Here is a 12,084-nt window from a genome sequence, read left to right as displayed (position 1 = left end):
TGCTGGATAAGATGGCTAAATTAGAATGGTTAGAAATAAGTCAAACTGTAGTATATATATACAGCCATGCAAAAACAGATCAGCCTGATTTATTACATTTTGAGCCTCTATGTCGACTCAGTCACTTGAAATATCTAAGTACAGGCATGAAAGTTACCGATAATGTAGTCGAAGCCATAACACAGTGCTGCAAAAAGCTAAGAAGCCTTGAGTTTTCTAATTGCAATGCTCTCAGCTCGCAGGCTGTGAAGACTATTTGCCGAAATTCCGGTCTGCGGCTTACCAGACTCGGGCTACATGACTTCACCTTATTATGTGATGATGATGTGATAACCTGCATAACTGATTGTCCTAAGCTCACATGGTTGTCCGTGAGTGGGGCGCAGGAACTAACATCAACTCTGCCTGCACGCGCAGCGGCTGCTCGGCACAACCTCTGCTTGGGGCACCGACTGCACCTTATCATCAGCAACACTCATCTGAGTTACAATGAAGACATACAGAAGGAGTATCAAGACCTAATTCTAGAACTTAATTAACTAAGGAATAGAGCTTAATTAACTTTAAGCACTGTGGCTTTAATCTAAGTCACAAACAATTTATTGGAATAAAATAAAAATTAAAGTATATTCTTTTTTAAATTACTGCAACCAAAAATATGTATAGTTATAGTAACTGCTGAATTCTTACATAATTATTGAAATTATATCCTGACAAAACTCATTCCATTCCTCAAAATTTTCTATATCCGATTTGGCGAGTTGTATTAATATTTTATATTTTGGAACGTACCCTGCGACGTCACCCATTATTTTGTTAATGCCTCAGGTTAATGCCAATTGCTAAAGGGCCCTCCACACTCATGCGCGAATCGCGGCGTGAAGCCGCGAACGCAAGTGTGGAGCCTAGTTCGCTAATCAGCCCAGTCGGTAGGTATGAACCTTCACTTCAGGAATATATATAGTTGGGCAAGGAAATCCTGTCAGTAGAAAAAGGCGCGAAATTCAAATTTTCTATGGGACGATAACCCTTTGTGCCTACATTTTTTAAATTTGCCGCCTTTTTCTACTGACAAGAATGACTTGACCAACTATAAGTCTGCCGAAACACCTTGAAATACGAGATTACGTAAGCAACATCTGTGGAACCCGTATGACTTTTATGGGAAACCATTGTGCATTTCATCGCGGTATCAAGTTGGTACGAAATTTTACTGCCGGCTCTCCAACCATTAAGAAGTATTATAGATCAACATGAAGAAATACAGTCGGCAATAAGTGTTACAAAGATTTTTTGACAGTAATTTGTTTTACGTTGTTATATTTTGGAACGTACCCTGCGACGACACAACCTGCACATGTTTGGCAAATGGCAATCTCAGCTGTCAGTGTCAAGTCAAGTCCGCATCGCAATCGCATGGCACAGACTCACAGAGGACAATATGCGTTTGCGTGGCGTCCTGGCGTGATGGATGTTATAATGTACTTATTGTGGTGTAAAGTAAACAATAAACATATTTCAAGCGCCCTCATTCATTTCACATCCAAAAATTGCTTTTTTGACGTGTGAACGGTAGTAATTAATAAACGTAGACCCCATTTTTATTAGGAGTTTGAGCATGACTAAAGTTTCCATAATAATTCCAGTACGTAACGGCGAACAGTGGATAAATAACTGTTTAAAATCAATAACAGACCAATCTATACTTAATTCAGGAATCGACATCGAAATCGTTGTATATAATGACGGAAGCAATGATGAAACAGAGAATTTGCTGAAGGAATGGCAGCGCTACTTTATAAAACATGGAATTGAGTTAATTTTAACCGGATCTGCAATTTCGAGAGGCGTCGGTGCCGCTAAAAATGGGGCAGTGTCTATGAGCACAGGAGAATTCCTTTGTTTTCAAGATATTGATGATGTTATGCACCCAGACAGGATACATCTCCAGCTACTTGCTGCAGAAAGTAATCATAATGCAATTGTTGGCAGTAATATTTCTCGAATACCGCACGATTCTACTCCGCGTCTGGTTCGCTGGGCCAATAGTCTCAGTGCTGAACAACTAAAATTACAAATCTACACTGCCAATGGGCCCACCTTGTTAATGCCTACTTGGTTTTGCCACAGAACAGTATTTGAAAGAGTGGGTAGTTTTGATGAAAGTGGCAAAGGCACTCCGGAAGACTTGATATTCTTTTATTCACACTTGGATGTGGGAGGAGACTTGATTAAAGTCAACAAGGAATTACTTATTTACACCTACCATGAAGGTGCGGCAACATTTTCTGTTAAAAGAGAAATGATATGGCAAATCCAGTTAGAACGATTGCAAAAGCTTGTTTTACCAAATTGGGAGACATTCACTATTTGGAATGCTGGTAAAGCAGGCAGAAGATTGGTTCGAGCTTTGAATCAGGAGCATATAAAAAACGTAGTAGCTTTTTGTGATGTTGATATGAAGAAAATTGGGTCTACAGTTGAGTTATACTGCCCGGTGAAGAAAGCAGTCTTCATTAGTGTACCAGTTATTCATTTTTCTGCTGCAAAACCACCTTTACTCATTTGTGTGAAGCTAGACATGACTAATGGCATTTTTGAACAAAATCTCAAGTCAATGAACCTCAATGAAGGATTAGACTATATCATATTTAACTAAAAATTATTATTTTTACACTGATCTATGAATATAATATATTATGTAGTTATCTACATAATATATCTACCACTGTGCCATAAAAATGTAATTAAGAAAATATGGTTTAGTACATATGTATTTTTCTATACTAGTTGGGTGAGAATTGAGAAAATTTCAATTTATAAATAAATAATACCTAAGTAAGTCTTAAGTCTTTTATTCTAAGGTTTTATGTAATTTGATTTGAATAATAAATTCATGGTTACCTAATTTACTAGGTAAATAATATATAAAAATAGTAAGATTAGATTAGATCTATTTATTTTTATTTCACAAGATACAGTAAAAATTACATTAATTTCGTCAATTTATAAGAATCTATATTGTAATGTAATTGTCAGAAATAAATTTCAAAAATAATAGCAGGATAATCCAAATCAATTAAACTTATAAATCAAAGTGCTCCCCAGGTCACTATCATGTGTTATGGTGCCCAAGACTGGCAGCGGTGAGGGCCCTCCACACTCATGCGCGAATCACGGCGCGAAGCCGCGACGAGTGTGGAGTCTAGTTCGCTAATCAGCGAAATCGACTCCACATTCGCGTTCGCGGCTTCGCGCCGCGTAGTCTGGAGCGGGCTTTACCTCTTTGGATGGCCAGACTTAGTCTCTGGCCGAAGTAGCTACCAGCCCTCTGGTCACCGGTCACCAGAGGCGTCTACGAGGCTATGGCGCTCGGAAATGTCTTTGAATAATAATTTCGCACTGGGCCCGTAGGGGTCCCAGAGTTTCGACTCCGAACGGCGCAAATATGTAGCCCTCGCCGAGGACAGCATATTAATTACGCAAGACAAGCCATGGTGTCCCATGGCATATTAATTTCATTAGTTATACATAACATGAAAAATATAATAAGAAGAAAATAGGCTCAATTTTGCAAGCCAGGTAGGCCCCATAAGCACGAGAGCTTAAAAAGCGTTGCGTGTTTGACGCACCCATAAGTATGAGCGAGAAAGCGATATCTCTTTCTCGCTCTTACTTATGGGTGCGTCACGTGCGATGGGGCCTTAGGGCATGGAGACTATATGTATAAAGGAGCCAAATCTCTATGCACGAAAAGTGTCCATCAAAAAACAGTAATTAGGCGGCGCCACCATACACCGAAATACTACCAAAAACAACCTACGTAATTTGGTCGGGTTATTTGTTGCCTTATATGGTCCATGTTATACTCATACTCATTTATTTATAATAATATTTCATATTACACGTCATAATAGGCTATTTGACTAATTTTTGAAAATGGTTTTAATTGATTGTTTATGTCTTAATAATTACACTACATTGATATTTCCGTGAAATTTCCTGTATTAAATATAAAAAAAACAATGTTAAAGTTTATTTATTTTGAACGCGCCTTAAACGCTGTTTTCGCAAAGGGGCTAATCACGTGACACGTGTGACGTCACGCGCAAGTAAACTCAGTCAATGACCTTAGTTAATCTTATGGTTTATGTTTGAATTCATTATTTCACTGTAAAATGGTATATAAATGGTGTATAGTGCCGCAATGTTCAAGTACGACTATAAAAAATCCAGACAAATCGTTTGTTTCCATTCCGACGAATCCCAAAAAAGAAAAATGTGTTTAAAACTAGCGCGAAGAGACCCCAAAGAGCATTTTAGCGCATACAAATGTTTTTATGTGTAAAGACCACTTCGATGTAAGTAATATTTAACTTTAAATAAATATGGTAATTAAAGCAGCGGATTTTGTTATTTAACGAAACAAGATCTAGGTATTTAATGTATTACTACATAACCTCATAACATAGCTCTTTCAGCATTAGTAGGTAGTTAGTAGCATACTTTTTCTTTCAAACTAAAGTGCAGTATGGAGATACTATTCTCGTTATCGTATTCTATATATATATATATCGTCGTCGTATTCGTATCATCGAAATCGAAATGATATTACATTTCTAAGTTCCGCAGCATCCGGATTATCTTTAAAGAAGGTTGCCGCTATCAGCTTTCACATATTTCGGCTCCATTTTGAGATTCTTATGAATATTGTGCCACTAGCCACTACACGATAAATATACGAATAAACCGACAAACGGATAAATCGGAATATATCAGAAAACTGTGGAACAATAACTATAATTAACTAAATATAAATAAAACTGCTAAAACACTCAAGACAATCAAGAATTTACCCGCGTGTGACGTCATCTGAGCGTTGACCAATCACAGAGCGTTCACGTCCCTGATGAAATTTCAAAAAATATTAAATCTTCTTTCGTTTATTTTCCAAAAAATAAACATAATTTACATTCTTCTTCTTCTTCTTTTAAAATTATGGCTTCAGCCCAGTGGGACTATTTCGCCAGTATCAAGGTATTAAGAGGTTTAAAAACGACAAAAATTGTACGGTTGTACAAGACAGTGTACGGTGATTTGTTAGCTCTTGTAAATCGATAGCTAGACTTTACAAGAAGCACGTGGACTACCGGCCGTTGACTCCAAGATGGTGGTTAAACGCGCTTCAAAATTAATTCTCCATTCACTGCACACTACCACATTAGTTTACTGTATAATAAGCTATCGATATTACACTTTAAACAATATTAATGAGCAAAAAACAAAGTAATTAATCACGATGCTAACTATCAAGATGGCGCTCGAACCGGAAGTCCTAATTTACATTCAAATATAGTGAAATATACTTTATTAGTTTATTATCTTTCAGGATGACAGCATAACGAATTGCTTATTATTAATGTTGTCAAAATACCCTATTGGATTTACATAATATATTCAATTCATTCAAATAATCATTAATTAAATTAAAGTAAAATAATACAATATAAAAATAATCAACACATTTCAAATTTCCAATAATTAATAAAAATACAAATTATAAAATTAAATTAAGATTAAATAATTATTATTAGCAATAAATATATTATTATTATTATATTATTATATTCTGACATGTCATAAAGAGCTTTTGTGGTCAACCATTTTTTTAACTGATTATAGAATAAATAAATAAATATAAATAAATAAATATTATAGGACATTCTTACACAGATTGACTAAGTCCCACGGTAAGCCCAAGGAGGCTTGTGTTATGGGTACTCAGACAACGATATATATAATATATAAATACTTAAATACATAGAAAACACCCATGACTCAGGAGCAAATATCTGTGCTCATCACACAAATAAATGCCCTTACCGGGATTCGAACCCAGGACCATCGGCTTCACAGGCAGGGTCACTACCCACTTGGCCAGACCGGTCGTCAAAAGAATGTCAGGTCATTTTCAATATTTTTAATGCTATCAGGTAGTTTATTGTAGATAAACTACCTGATAGCATTAAAAATATTGGTGGTGCCGGGTGGCCCTGCATTAGTTATCGTTTTGGTGGATTTCGCAAGTCGGCAACATGTCGAGTCCAACTTATTTTTGTGTTTTTGTGTGATACGTGAACTTTTAAATGTCTTTATTGGAAATAGGTGTATGTTCATTCTAATATATTTAATTATGTAAAATAGGTATTGTGATGTGAGTGTCATTATCTATGAAGGGAATATACTCATGTCCCAGAGCCTAACTAGCGCCACCGGAGAGATTAGGAACTATTATTTAAAGCTGAAAGCGGTCACTTTTGCAACAATTCTGCCGTAAGAGATTGGCATCCTTTCTATACCATCCATACCTTAGGGTCCAACGACTCCAAGGTCACCCTGATCTTGGCAGGGGCTCTATACAATTTAGTTGGCAACCACCTCTACACGGTCTGAAAAAATCTGACTTACAAAGGCCGAAATGATTATACTACTCTTTGCCGCAATGGTCGGAAGCCAGTTGCCGACCGTGTGGTAGGATCTTTAATAGCTGGAGATTTGCCTCTATCGCTCGAAAGAGGAAGAGTGATAGAGAGGCATATAACGCAATTTCTAATTTTGCGGTAGACCCTCTGCAATAGAAAGTTCAACCTTACCCTTCTTTTGTAAACAATATAAATATAGAATAATTACAAATTATAGTCATGTCAAGTAAAAGATAAATGACATACAAAATAAATTCGTGTAGGAAATAGGTATAGTTTGTCAAAGGACTGTCTCATTTCAAACATAGACAGAGAGAATCATTCTATCTTTGTCTTACACTAAGTACAAGCACCCAAAAGAAAAGGATGAGTATGGTTTTTTTTGTTCTTTTTAGGGTTCCGTACCCAAAGGGTAAAAACGGGACCCTATTACTAAGACTCCGCTGTCCACCAAGCTGTATCTCATGAACCGAAAATTTTCACAGATGATGTATTTCTGTTGCCGCTATAACAACAAATATTAAAAAGTACGGAAACCTCGGTGCGCGAGTCCGACTCGCACTTGGCCGGTTTTTACTGAAAATTTGGTTCTCCTAGTGAGTATTATATTCTTTGATTTGGTTTGACCAACATAAATGTCAAACTATTACTTTCTAGTTTTGGAACGTACCCCAATACAGATGAAATGAATAGGTCTTATCACGGTTATCATTGTATTCATTACAATATTTAATTAGATGATAGTTACGTTTTTTACTGAATTTTGAATTATAGGATTACGTTTAATTTTCCTAGTATTACAGTCCGCAATTCGTGTCTTTAAGAGTATGCCAAGAGTTTGAATTTCGGCTAAATTACAAGTGATGGAAGAATCGAAGAAAGGTGCTCAAAGCCCCAGTGTAGAAGATCTAAAAAACAAGGGAAATGAATGTGTTAAAGATGGAAAATTTATTGAAGCGGTACTACATTACACCCAGGCTATTAAAATGGACCCGAACAATTATGTGTTGTACAGCAACCGGTCATTCGCGTTCTTGAAACTAGACCAGCATTACTTATCATTGCAAGATGCAAATGAGACGGTTAGGTTACAGCCTCAATGGGCCAAGGTAAGATTAATTAGAATATTATTGTATACAACAGCATTATGTAACAATATTATTTTTAAAATTAATTAAAATGCTAAAGGAAGAAGTAGGGCTTTTTTTATCGAAGTGTATGAAGGATATAATCTAACTATTCTAAAGAAATGTGACGTTTTCAACCAAAAGGTTCCACATTGTCGCTTGTCGATAAGGTTGATTTCAAATTTAAGCTATATGAAAATAGTGCCTCATTGACTACCGACAATAAGTACCCTTTTGGATGAAAATGGCTCAAATACTGTTAAATAAGTAATAAATGAATACATTTCTCTAAAAATACTTAAGACAAATATGGTATATGGAAGCTATGAACTTTCAAGTATGCTTATAAAAACAACATATTTCATTTATCTATAATAAACCGTTTTCATATTTATATTGGACCAGAAAATAGTGCAGCTAGTTTAAAGGAAATTATCATATAAAAATTGAATTCTCATGTGAATATTTTATTTTTAATTGTTTTCTCTACAATATAGGGATATTTCCGTCGAGCTGAAGTGGAAGCGGCCAGTGAGTTGTACGATGAGGCCCTCATATCATACACCAGGGCTCTCCAGTTGGACCCACACAACACCAAGTTGATGGAGTCCATTAAGAACATAAGTGAAACACAGAAAAAGAATTATAGAGGTTGGTAGAGAAGATTGTTGCTAAAGTCAATGTAGAGTAGACCAAGCTCTTTCGTTGCTTCTAACTTGCACTTGTATACATACTCCACTTACAGAAGGTTGGTAGAGCTTAAGGAGCAAAGCTCATCCTTTCTGACCGTGTCAGAGCGTAACACATATCGTATACAAATACGACAGTGCATTAAGACGGTATTCCCAACCAAAAATTTTATAAACTGAAATAAAAACCTTCGGGAATTGTCATATACTTGGAAAGTTCGACCCATGCCACCGTGGCCGGATAGCCGAGCGGTTCAGGCACCTGTCTGGTAAACGGGGTACGCTGGTTCGATTCCAGCTCTGGACACTAGAGGCTTTGGTCATTTTTTCCTTTGTATATGATATTTATTTCAGTTTATAGTTTAAATAGTAGTGTGTCTACTTGAAAAACCACAAATTAAAATATTTTCATAGAAAATAATTTAATTTGTTCTTAGAGCAAAAATTTTATATTCCGGTCTTCTCCACATTGACCTGATAGATATATGTATCACTGCTTTTGCCAATGTTCTTGAAAACAATACAAGTGCAATAAACAGCAGTGGGTCTACCGTGAACACCAACACCTTCCTCTTTTACTCCAATTATGGCATCATTAGAGTGACAGAGAAAGATGCACGCAATTTGCGGACTTCAGTGTTTGCGGTAAGCCCTAAGGGCAACTTGCACCATTCCACTATCCCGGGGTTAACCGGTTAAACCTGGAGTTACCATGGTTACCAGTACAATTTGACACTGGGTTAACGGTTTAACCGCTTAAGTGGGATGGTGCAAGTGGGCCTAAGAGGTATATAATCAATAATAAATAATTTAAATTTAAATTTATTTAGAACCAGGTTCTTTATACTCAAATTACTTTTATTGACCCTTTTTTTACAGATAGTCAAAATATCATGTGGATTTGCTCATGTGTTGGCCTTATATTTGGTATTGTTATTGTTATACTTGACTATAGTTTAACCAAGACCCCGACTTTATCGGTAAGTAGCCATTTAATTATTATTTATGACTTTTATGAGATTCAACTATGGATAGGATAATGTTTAATTTATAAGCATAAATTGAAAATTATTCCTGGACCTGAACATTCCATCTATCTATTATGCCTGTATTGTCATTATGGTTGAGTTACTCAGTAAATAATTTTTTATCCTTTGCTAGCTCCTAATGTAAAGCCTGACCAGGAATATATGATCATGCGCCATGTTGCAGAATTTCACTGGAACTAATTTTTTCATACTATACTGTACTGTCACCCTATACATGAGAATGAACAGCGCCCTCTTGACACTAATCATATATTACTGGTCAGGCTTTAGTAAAATCATAAGATTTTATACCGCCATCATATTTATTAGTTTGATCACCTTGGACTAAAACCTAAACAAACTAATGATGTTGCTTGCTTAGATCAAATATATGCACATTTATTTCACTTTAGGCCTACAGCCTTCTTCTTACGGCCCGGCCACGACATCGCGCGGCGGCGGCGAGCGGCGGCCATAGGTTGAAGCGAGACACAGCGATCGGACCTTCCGTTCCCACCTATGGCCGCCGCGCGTTGTCGTGGCCGGGCCGTTAGGGCGTCCACTAGCTTGGGCGGGTGCACGGACGCGGATGCCATTGCAGGTAAAATCCGTCGCACGCGTCCGCGCCAGTTAGCAACGCTCATACTATTTTTCGTAAACCCGCTCCGTAACGAGCAACCGCGCCATCTAGCGTACGCCCTTATTGGAACAATAATTACGTGACATAGACATCTACAATAAACTATAAAACCGGCCAAGTGCGAGTCGGACTCGCGCACGAAGGGTTCCGTACCGTTACGCGAAAAACCGGACAAGTGCAAGTCCGACTCACCCACCGAGTTCCGTAATTTTTAGTATTTTGTTGTTATCAGCAACAGAAATACATCATCTGTGAAAATTTCAACTGTCTAGCTATCACGGTTCATGAGATACAGCCTGATGACAGACAGACGGACAGTGGAGTTTTAGTTATAGGGTACCGTTTTCACCTACTGTAACGTAACTAAATACAATATTATTTCCACAGAATCCATTTAGCATGGTAGCGTTTTCAATGGCCCTGTCTGGGATTGGGTGGATGGCGGGCAAAGCTGCGACCATGATGGGCAGCAATCCCGGTAAATCACTTCAACCGCCAGAGGACTTAGGTAAATGAGCTTCTATAAAACTTTTTCCTCCTTTTTTAACTAACTATAAAATATAAAGAAGCAAAATGGGCATTCCATACCATTACGCAAAAAACGGCAAAAAAATCACGTTTGTTGTATGGGAGCCCCACTTAAATATTTATTGTATTCTGTTTTTAGTATTTGTTGTTACAGTAGCAAGTGTAGCAACATAAATATATCATCTGTGAAAATTTCAACTGTCTAGCTATCACGGTTCATAAGATACAGCCTGGTGACAGACAGACGGACAGACTGACAGACGGACAACGGAGTCTTAGTAAAAGGGTCCCGTTTTTACCCTTTGGGTACAGAACCCTAAAATAGTCTAGTAGTAGAGTAGACTAGTCGTTCTGTGAGCTGCTTACCTCGCAATTCTCATGGCTCTGCTATTTTCAAAATCTTTAAACATTTGCTGACAAAATATACAACGCGCTATTGTAAACCTTATAGAAATGCACGAAGGTTGATATTACACTGCAACCGAACGCGTCGCGTGTTGGCGTCTTTGGCGGTCAAAAGGCTAATTATGTTTTTGGTTTCAGGTGTTAATGATGAGTCGAAAGAGAAAGAGACTCCAACGGAAAAGAAGAAATACAGCAAGGCTCAGGCAAGACACAGATACAAGCAGGGCAAGCTCTAGTCCAGGGTTAAGTTTTGTTTCAATAATTGTGGATTGTCCCTATAGCTAGGCTCTTAATAGGCCCAATTTTAATATATTTGTATCTTCTCTGCGTACCTTTTTCGACTCCCCTAAGCACGCAAGCTGAAATTAAGCACCGAAATCACTTATTTAAGAGTCTCCGGCAAGCTCGGCCAAATTTCACCTTCACATACAAACGGAGTTTCGTTCTCATTTTAAAACTACGCGTTGGATTGTAATTAACCTTTTCGACGCCGTGGCAAACACAAAAGCTGTCACTCGAAATGTCAATACTGAAATTGAACTTTACGCACATGCACGTAGGTCTATGTTGCTCTGTGGTCTTTGACCGATTAATCCGTCTTTGGCGTTGGACCCGCGGTGCCGATATATCCGTCATTGGCGTCCAAAAGGTTAAACTTTGCACATACAATGACATGAGGAATATCTAGGTCTGTAATTAGTTTATATAGCTCTAGTATATAAAACAAACGAAATAGAGCAAAAACAAGTTTTATATGAAAAACTTAAATTCACTGTATTTTTTTTACTATGGTATCTGAAACTGCATGAACTAATTACAGACCTAGATATACCTTATCCTATTGTAAGTACAAAGTTTCAGAAAAATCTAGCTAGTCGTTTTATTTAAAATGAGAGCGTAACTACGTTTGTATGGAGAACCGAGCTTGCCGGGGAGTCTTAACTCGAATATTGTTTATGGCACCTGCCTTTTTGTATAGAAAGACCAAATATAGGTTTTATAGATAATATCTAAATTTATTCTGTGAGATTTCGATGCTTAATTTCGGCCCATGTGGAATGCGCTTTACACTCAAACAAGAAGCTTGTATAACAAAACTTCCGTGAGACATAGACATATTAAATATATTGATAACGGGTCACTCTTACTTAAAACACGTGAGTGACCCGTTATCAATATATTTAA

At 37.2% G+C, this 12,084-nt stretch overlaps 2 protein-coding genes across 2 annotated transcripts; both read left to right on the top strand.

Moving 5' to 3' along the window:
* The first annotated feature begins 1,411 nt into the window (after positions 1 to 1,411).
* LOC134748768 (UDP-GlcNAc:betaGal beta-1,3-N-acetylglucosaminyltransferase-like protein 1) lies at positions 1,412 to 2,794 on the top strand. The gene has a single exon (XM_063683547.1). It carries the CDS (start codon positions 1,619 to 1,621, stop codon positions 2,657 to 2,659), a length of 1,041 nt encoding a protein of 346 aa, XP_063539617.1. The 5' UTR covers positions 1,412 to 1,618; the 3' UTR covers positions 2,660 to 2,794.
* Positions 2,795 to 7,167: 4,373 nt separating this feature from the next.
* Positions 7,168 to 11,226, top strand: LOC134748831 (uncharacterized). The gene is made up of 5 exons (XM_063683641.1): positions 7,168 to 7,591; positions 8,107 to 8,260; positions 9,178 to 9,278; positions 10,354 to 10,474; positions 11,038 to 11,226. The coding sequence occupies exons 1-5, from the start codon at positions 7,346 to 7,348 to the stop codon at positions 11,133 to 11,135; spliced, it is 720 nt and encodes a 239-aa protein (XP_063539711.1). The 5' UTR covers positions 7,168 to 7,345; the 3' UTR covers positions 11,136 to 11,226.
* Positions 11,227 to 12,084: the final 858 nt, after the last annotated feature.

Source organism: Cydia strobilella, chromosome 17, assembly GCF_947568885.1.
Source record: "Cydia strobilella chromosome 17, ilCydStro3.1, whole genome shotgun sequence".
NCBI lineage: Eukaryota > Metazoa > Arthropoda > Insecta > Lepidoptera > Tortricidae > Cydia > Cydia strobilella.
Note: the sequence above shows the minus strand (reverse complement) of the source record. Positions and strands in the feature narration are given on the sequence as shown.

What these genes read in the sequence shown, in the direction of transcription:
- LOC134748831 (XM_063683641.1), top strand. Translation starts at nt 7,346, where the DNA reads ATGGAAGAATCGAAGAAAGGTGCTCAAAGCCCCAGTGTAGAAGATCTA. An exon ending in ACAGAAAAAGAATTATAGAG is followed by an intron (nt 8,261 to 9,177) that starts GTTGGTAGAGAA and finishes CTTTTTTTACAG; the next exon opens with ATAGTCAAAATATCATGTGG. An exon ending in CCAAGACCCCGACTTTATCG is followed by an intron (nt 9,279 to 10,353) that starts GTAAGTAGCCAT and finishes TTATTTCCACAG; the next exon opens with AATCCATTTAGCATGGTAGC.
- LOC134748768 (XM_063683547.1), top strand. Translation starts at nt 1,619, where the DNA reads ATGACTAAAGTTTCCATAATAATTCCAGTACGTAACGGCGAACAGTGG.